At 28.6% G+C, this 8,622-nt stretch overlaps 2 protein-coding genes across 2 annotated transcripts in view; one reads left to right on the forward strand and one right to left on the reverse strand.

Annotated features, from left to right (window-relative positions):
- The window catches only part of LOC111622967 (F-box/WD repeat-containing protein 5-like), a 40,527-nt gene extending 38,366 nt beyond the window's left edge, over positions 1 to 2,161 (reverse strand). Inside the window, exon 1 of the mRNA XM_023365436.1 lies at positions 1,738 to 2,161. Coding sequence (XP_023221204.1) covers positions 1,738 to 2,085 — 348 coding nt within the window. The 5' untranslated portion in view covers positions 2,086 to 2,161. The remainder of the gene's footprint in view (positions 1 to 1,737) is intronic.
- A 428-nt stretch (positions 2,162 to 2,589) lies between these two features.
- LOC111622968 (serine/threonine-protein phosphatase 6 catalytic subunit) overlaps positions 2,590 to 8,622 on the forward strand; it is a 46,759-nt gene continuing 40,726 nt past the window's right edge. Inside the window, exon 1 of the mRNA XM_023365437.1 lies at positions 2,590 to 2,761. Within this exon, the coding sequence (XP_023221205.1) occupies positions 2,645 to 2,761 (117 nt within the window). The 5' untranslated portion in view covers positions 2,590 to 2,644. The remainder of the gene's footprint in view (positions 2,762 to 8,622) is intronic.

Below are 8,622 nucleotides of genomic sequence, written 5' to 3' on the forward strand. Positions count from 1 at the left end.
GTGCCGGCCTGTGATTGGCTCATGTATTTAAGTGACTCGAACAACACAGAATTCATATAACACGGAACGTATATACCATGTTAAGGGGGGTCTACTGTGCTCAAAGGAAGGTTAACTAAAAAATTAAAAATATTTCAATAATTAATAAGTAACTTTAGTTAACATGTGCTCAACTGTGTTAGGATAATCCAATAAACCATGTTTGCCATCATAAATGTTTTTAAAAACAATATTTTGAAATTTGAATATTGTGAATAAATTTTAATTTTTTTTTGTCAATGGAGAGTGCTTAAGTCCCTGCAATTTTCCCCTTGTTTCCACTATCATCTACGGACTATCATCTGTCACTGTGAGTAGAAAATACTTATGTAAGTATTAACCTGGTAGCTTTGTCTTTGTTTCTCCTTTATTATGTAACCTAAGTTTTTACAATTGTCTTTGCTTTGTTATCTCTGTGGATCATTTCTATTTTATCACATTAAAAAAACTTATCCAGAAACAAATATGTGCATGAAAAGTTTATCTGGACCCATGATTCCTTTTCATAGGAGGTGATACAATCTTTACAAGGAACTAATGATCTAAACAAACAAAAACAAAAACAAAATCTTTATTACATTTTATTCAGATTTTTTAAAATATTTTCCATCACTAACAGAATAGGAATACTAGAAGATTAATTTAACTTTGCTTTATTAGATATCAAATTTAAGCAATAAAATGTAAAAAAAACAAATAAATGAATCTCAGACTGTTTCATAGAGATAACAGAGACTTATCACATTTACTGAGGACATCAAAATGAAACTACGAAATGCATACCACTAATAATGCATTCTGATAGGCATTTTGGTCTAAATGACCTTCATCAGACATACATGAATTATGAATATATAGTTATCTACAATAGAAATATAGCCCTAAATGTATATATAGTTAGCCATACACAGTGACACACACAGGATTTACTCTTGGAAAGCCAAATTAAATGGATAAAAAATTTTTAATGCAAATTCAATAAAATTTCACACCTTATGTGACCACTAATTCATTAGTAGTACAAGAATAAAATACATCACAGAATATTAAAAAAAAATGAATTTTAATTAGGAAAAGATTCTTCAAAAAATTTTCTATTGTTTGTGTTTTTTTTCTTTGGGCATTGGCCCCTCCAAAGAAAAAGAGTGTGCCTCTGGCCATAAACAAATATATAGTTATCTACAGCAAATTTGTTGTAGATACTTATATAGTATATTCTTGTGCAGTCAATGAGGGTTGTTTGGATCAAAACTCATATCAATAATAAAGTTGCATTCTGATGATAGAAGCATCATATTGACGTCCTCGATAACTTGTGTGTTTATTAAGTTACAGCAATGCAACACTTAGGCGATCTGCCTAAGGGAAGGTGCTTTTTGGGAGGCCATTTTAAGGGTAACGGTCCCTATTCAGATATTACAGACATGGAGAAAACCCAGAAAAGGCCAGCCTGTAGGTCTGTGCTTTGCCAGGACATGGCCAGCCTGTCCTGACAAGGCACAAACCTACGACCAAACTCCCAGTGTTCAAGGAATGGAACCACTGGTGGGCTCTTATCCTCAGTAACAGTGCGATAAGTCGCCATGATCTCTGCTGAACAATATTTGAGATGCATTTACCAATAATCATTGAGACAAGAAGTTTCTGTATACTACAAAAAAAAAAAAAAAAAAATATTAAAATGTAAATAATCTTTACCTTAATATAACCATCCTTAGAGCTGCTTGCAAATAACTTCCCATCATGTGAAAAATTAACATGCAACACTTGATCAGTATGCAATGTCAAAATCTCTGTTTCTACGACAGGCGTGCAATAGGTTAAACGTTTATACTCCGATAACCAGCTTTTACTATTGGGTAAAATCTGTTTTACCACATTCCACTTACGATAGAAAAGATATCTCCATAATATATCACATTTTGAAACATTCAACCAATTAGTACATACTCTGCCAGCATTTAATAAATCTTTATCACATAAATACGAGAATATCCTCAATAAGGCTGGACTTGGTAATAAATTCCAAGTACCAACGTATTCCATGTAATTAATTTAATCGTTCCTTCTGAAGAATGACACCAAATATGATCAAAATATAATTTTGTTTACAACCATTTCGTAAGCGATACAGCGCCCTCCAACGATAAAAACATCGATTGCAACATTATTTATTTTTAAAATAAAAACGTTTAAAATCGTTATAATCTTAAATAAATAATACAGTTAAATTTAAATTTATAAATATATTATTAAAACAATCAAAACGAATACAAAATTTATCAACGATATCTTTTTAACATAACGTCAAATTTAAAAATTTTCATTACGATTCTATCAAAAAATCACTCAAACTTTTAAATTAATAATTTAAATTACTTTAAAAATATTAAAATTATAATTAAACTTATAAAAAATTCCAACTTTAATTCTTTTTTATTTCAAAAATGTCCGATCACTAAAGTTTAATCTTAATTTAAACTATGATTTATATTAATATTAATAAATTGCATCTAATTATAATTATTAATTAGTAATTAAAATTAATAATAATCGATCGCAAAGTTAAATTAATTTCAGCGACGTCTATGGCAAGCGGGTTGCAATGATCGAGAAAACTTGTGAAGTGTTGGATTTAGTAAGGAAAAGTAACATGTTAGATTTAGATAAATGGATTGAAATTGCTAAAGAATGCAAGTATCTACCCGAAAACGATCTTAAGGTAATGATACATGTCAATATAAATCGTGTATTATCGTTAACTGAAACAGTTTCGATGTCTATGTTATGAATGACAACGATTTTCATTAATTTCTCGTTGTAATGATCAAACGTTGAATCATGATTTCATGTGCACACACACAAACTCATACATTACGTTATAGTTACAAACTTTTCTTATTTACGCGCGTATTTACTAACGTTTGAGCCTATTTAAAGCATTACTTTGGCTGTTTACTTTCAATTAAATATTTTAAATTGTTTTATAATATATACAGTATATTATCATTATTACATATCTATTTTGTGGTTTTTACAAATGTAAATACAGTATATATTACTAATAAATTGATTGAATAAATTAATAAAAGATGCAAAATAATGAGTGGCAAACTGTAAAAGATAGAGAAGATTCGCCCCCTCTGTACCTTAAGGATCCCTTGTGTCAAGAATGGCAAACCTGTGACGTGTGCGAGTTTGGTGTTGCTTTATCCTACTGACAGTTGCTTGGTGCCTCCACTGATGGGGCCCCAGACAACCATCTGTAGGATAATAGGAATCCTTTATGTACTTTACGGAATGCCAGAAACATATTGAAATTTAAGTTATGCACTTTACTACATAGGCAATCTAGGATCCTAGGTATGGCCCTATCCTCCAGAGGTTATCAGAAACAAATAAGGATGTTGGGGGATTTCCCCAAAAAATTCCCCCAAAGAAAAGTCTCAAATCACTACTATATGCAAAGTCTAATTCAAATATGCCTGGGCCTTCAGGAGTAGATTTACATAGGGACTAATAGGGTTTAAGCCCTGGGCCCACAAAAATTGAATTATCATGATAACTTTTTAATACTTTTTCTGATTAGCATCAATCACCTTTTCATAAATAAATATATTTCGACTTTGATTTTGATGTTATTAAAAATGAATTTGAAACCCCAATTTAAAGATTCTTAATCTAACAAAAAATGGGGTCCTTCATTGGAATTCAATAAGCCCTAGGTCCCGAAAAACCTAGATCCGCCCGTGGGCCCCCATGAAAATATAATGTGCCATTGTCCGATTTCGGTATGTTGTGTCTACAAATTTTGCTATGATGCTTGCAAAGTACATGAGAAAAAATTCAGTGGGCAGGTTAAGAGATTATCTGACAGGCAAAATATATAATTTACTTTACTTTTTACTGTTAAGTTTCAGTGTTTTTATTATAGTTTTATATTCAGTTCAGTATGTTGTCATGCTTTTCTCATCCAGCCTATTTACATTTATTTTGATTAAAGATATTCATTACATTTATTTAAAAATCATTATTTGAAGTGTAAAACCTGGCATACAACGTTTTTAAATATAATTATACCTATATGGCATACAAATTAAAAAAGGTTCTCCATCTCTGCCCTATATTTTTATACCAGCAACTTGTTTTCCCTCCTGAGATATATATCTGTTTGGAAATATTAATTACCAGTAACTGTTGGTGTACTTGGATGTTTTGTTCAGTGGTTAACTGTATTTTGCTGCACCACAGTCAACTCTACACTGTCAAACTTGTTTATGTATAATTAAATTCATCTTACTTCCAATAATTTGACACTATTCTGGTATCATATATGTTGAATTACGAAGATTGTATTTTAATATACTTTAATACTAAAAACTATTTCTGTTTGGATAATTTACATCATGGAAAATTGGCAGGTTAATTATTGTTTAGTTTAAACATATTACTTTCTTATTAAGGAATTTCTTTTAATATAAAATGTAATTGAGAATAATATTGGTATGATCATCATACAGAATGATTTTTATTTAACAAACTCCAGAATTTATGTACAAAAATTATGCAATGATTATTTTGATAGTACAGTAGAACCTTGAAAACTCGGCTCTCGATAACCCGGCACTCCGGATAACTCGGCCACACCCTGGCAGGGCAAAAAAATCCTTAGTTAATTAATTTTCATTATAGACAGCTTTATAAAAGTATAAAAGCTCTCATAAAGTATTTTTCTAGGTCTGTCTTATCAGGGTAAATTACTGTACACAGTGTATTCATTAATTTTCATTTTCATGTAGTAAAGGCTCTATGCCTTCATAAAGGACGTACTTTTCCTTTGTTTAAGGGTATTTGGGCAGTTTATTCTCTGTTATATTCTCAAGTAAACAATACATACAAGTACAGTACAGTATTTTCTGAGGAAACACTCGTACTTATTTTTTTAACCCCATTCCCGATAACCCGGCATTTTCACAAACTCGGCCACCCTTCGGTCCACATTAGGCCGAGTTTTCGAGGTTCTACTGTAATAGCAATATCAGTTATTACAATCAAAGTAAAATTTTGTAATATAAAATGAATGAACATTTTATTTGAAATTTGTAAATTATTAAGTTTGTTACTGTTACTAAAACAAATGAAGCATTAGAATTAATATTTGTTCAGGTGATTATGAAATTATATTTGAGAACAAATTAAAGCTTAGATTTTTGTCTGTTAGAAGCTATTTGTTTCCGGCAATTGTTGCAGGTCATTTTTTATGAATGAAAAATCAAAAGAAAGTAAAAGTTTGCAAAACAGCAGTAGTATTGAATAATGTGAAAATTTCACAGTGAAAAAACTAGAATAGTATCCTAAGAGAGTGTTTAAAGTCTGATGTTTTCTTTATGGGAGCTGTTTATACAACATAAATGTATTAGCAACATCAGACTATTTTCCAATATATAGTCAATACTCAACTAGTCAATACATTATGACATGCTCTAATAAAATTAGACTATTTTCTATATATATTCCTTTCTGCAAGTGAGTGAGAGAGATATTTTTAGAAGAAATTGGCACTAATTTTTTGATTGTTTAACATAAGTAAAAGGAGCATAAGAAAAGCTTTAGAAATAAAATATCATACAGAGAATCATTCCCTGTCCTATGGTTTTTTTGGAGTTTTTTTGATGTAAAGATGATTTTCAATCTTTGTTGTTAGTGAATAGTTTTCAATAAAAATAAAATTGTGCCTCATAATTTTTAGTGAAAATTATTCTTTCATAATTTCATTTTAAATGTATTATTCTAATATATTTATTTAAAAAAAATATGGTATTTGAATTTCAAATGAAATATATTCCGATTTATATGTTATAAATCTATGAGGATAATGTTAAATACATATTTCAATAATCTATATTTTAAGAATAATCATGGGTAAACCAATAAAGCAGAAACTAAATCTTCATTCAAATCAATAAAAGTTTTATTGATTTTTAACCAGATCAATTTTATTTTAATTATTAAGATTTCTGATTTTATTGAGGAAGTAATTAAGAATTACATTAAACAAAATTACTAGTATAAAGAAAGAATAAAATTTGTGAATATTTTTATTTATAATGGAGTTTTTAATGGAAAATTTATTAAAATGTGCTTAAAAGAAAACATACTGAAATCCAAATGTTTTGGATGCAGTTAAACATCATCAAGAAGCATCAAAAATAAGTTTATTAATTTATTAAATAGTAGTTATTTTTAAACATTTAAAATGCTATTTTTTTATTGTTGACCAAATACTTTGTAAAATAATAACAATCTTTATATTGTATATAAACTTCAAAATATTAATATAGTTGAATTAATATATATATTATATATGGAAGCAGTTACAAATTCATATCTGTATTAAATTGCATGTAAAATTTTGAATAATAGTTTTAATCTCAGTAGTAGAAAATTTTTTCCATATAAATGAAATTTAAACCATTGCAGAGTATTATATTTCAAAAACTTTTCTTGGCAAATAATAGGAAAAACTTCAATATATTTGGCCAATAAAAAATTTATTAATTAAATTAGTATTTTTTTTGTAAACTACTATAGTTCAATTATTATGAAGTTAGATAATAAATAGCTAATTAAAGTTTTATCATTTAAAATATTTTAAAATCTGTTTATAATAAAAAATTAATCAGTTTAAAGATAAAATTATACTAGTTTATGAACCTAGATTATATTCTATTTAATTTATAAATTTTTAATATTTTTTTTATTCTGAAAATTATATATTTTCAGAATTGTACTTATATTTTACTATTCTCAGTATTTAAAAATAAAATATACATTTTTATAAATAACTAGCAAATATGCCTGGTATTCAAGCAAAAGTAATAAAGACAAATATTAGAATTAATATCATATTAAAAATTTGGTTACTTTAGGCCAACTCAATGAACAGCATTATTCTGGTATAGCTTCCAAATATAGAAGACACTATAATCTTGGAAGTCATTACTAAGAATATGATTCACAGATTTTGTGGTGTCTTCATTAATTATTACATAATGCTTAATAATACATTAAACTTAAATCATCACAGTGTCGAGGGAATAAAATCAAGTGGTATGTAGATTCATGGTAGCCTATATTCTCTGTAGGATCCTAGAGAGTGACTATGGAAAATTTGTTTCAGATCAGAGTTTAGAAGTGTACAAAATGACAGACAAGCAGGGTATGTTTATTATATATAATTTTAAATTATATAATATGGAATTTGATATATTGTGTTCATATTATGTATAATATTCTTACAAAATGCAAAAAGTGGTGAATGACCATGAAATTGATACTGTATTTAATTTATAAAACTTTTTAAATTTAAATTATTGATTATTAAAGTTACAGAACAACTAGCCTTCACTGAACACACATTTATCAGATCACCAAAATTAAGTAGTAATAGCATTAACTATATAACCTAGTCAGATGGAATTGCTGCATGCTGTTGCATTCTATTCAGAGCTTAGCTCTGGCTGATCTAAATGTGGATTAAAGAAGAAAAGTTGGTCATAGAAATAGCATCTGGCTGTAAAATGAAGTCAAATCAGGAAAAAACCAGTGGACTCATAAAAGTGGATTATTAATATTGGAGGAGATTGATTACAGCTTAAAATGAGAGTGATTTTATATGCATTTGAATATCAGTACTAAAATGTGTGGATCAGTTGATGATAGTTATTAGCAGTGGTGATATTCAGCGGGTTCACACAGGTTTGGCTGAATCCGTTTTTCAAAGTTTTCCAAACCTTGTTAAACACACGTAACATTTCTCAGTGGTTTTGTTTCTTTTAAAAATATATTAAAATATACATATTATACTCTGTAACACTACTAAACTAGAGCCTTATACCCCATTCGCCTTGGTGCGACCTCTCTCGACTGTTTCAATCTCGACTGAAACGAGGTTCAATCGTGATTGACTCAAGAGAGTTCTTGAAACTAGATCCAGCATAAGAGAGATCCCACAATCCCACACGCGCGAGAAAATACAAGATGGCTGTGGAACATGTGTCATAATAAAATATGTACAAAATAAACCATTTTGAACAGAGCTGTAACTAGGATTTTGGACGCTTATGGCCAAGAATAAAAGTGGCACCTTTTTAATTTTTATTATTAAAAAAAATAATTTTATTCTAAAAAATGCTATTGTAAAAGAATTATCTAATGACATTTAAATACTATATAAATATAAAATTTTTTTGTGTTATTAATTTCGAATACATATTATTTCAAAACCTTCTCGTTGGCGCCTTTATTAAATCGACTCCTATGGCGGGGGCCACATTGGCCGTACCCTAGCTACGACTCTGATTTTGAACACTCTTTTTTATTTATCAAAAAAATATATAGTTCTGGCGTAAAAAATTTTAAATGACTTAATTTTGTGAATGCATCTTTTTTATTTATATGGGTATCTTAAGGTCAGTTTTTGAGCTAATGTTGCTAATGCACCATTTGAGCAAAAAAAAAATTGTTAAGGAAAGATTTTCTGTTAGTGAACCCTTTGTTAAATATTTCGAATATCACCACTGG

This window comes from Centruroides sculpturatus, unplaced genomic scaffold (genome assembly GCF_000671375.1).
Source record: "Centruroides sculpturatus isolate CEXI.00-Female unplaced genomic scaffold, Cexi_2.0 scaffold289, whole genome shotgun sequence".
NCBI classification, from domain to species: domain Eukaryota; kingdom Metazoa; phylum Arthropoda; class Arachnida; order Scorpiones; family Buthidae; genus Centruroides; species Centruroides sculpturatus.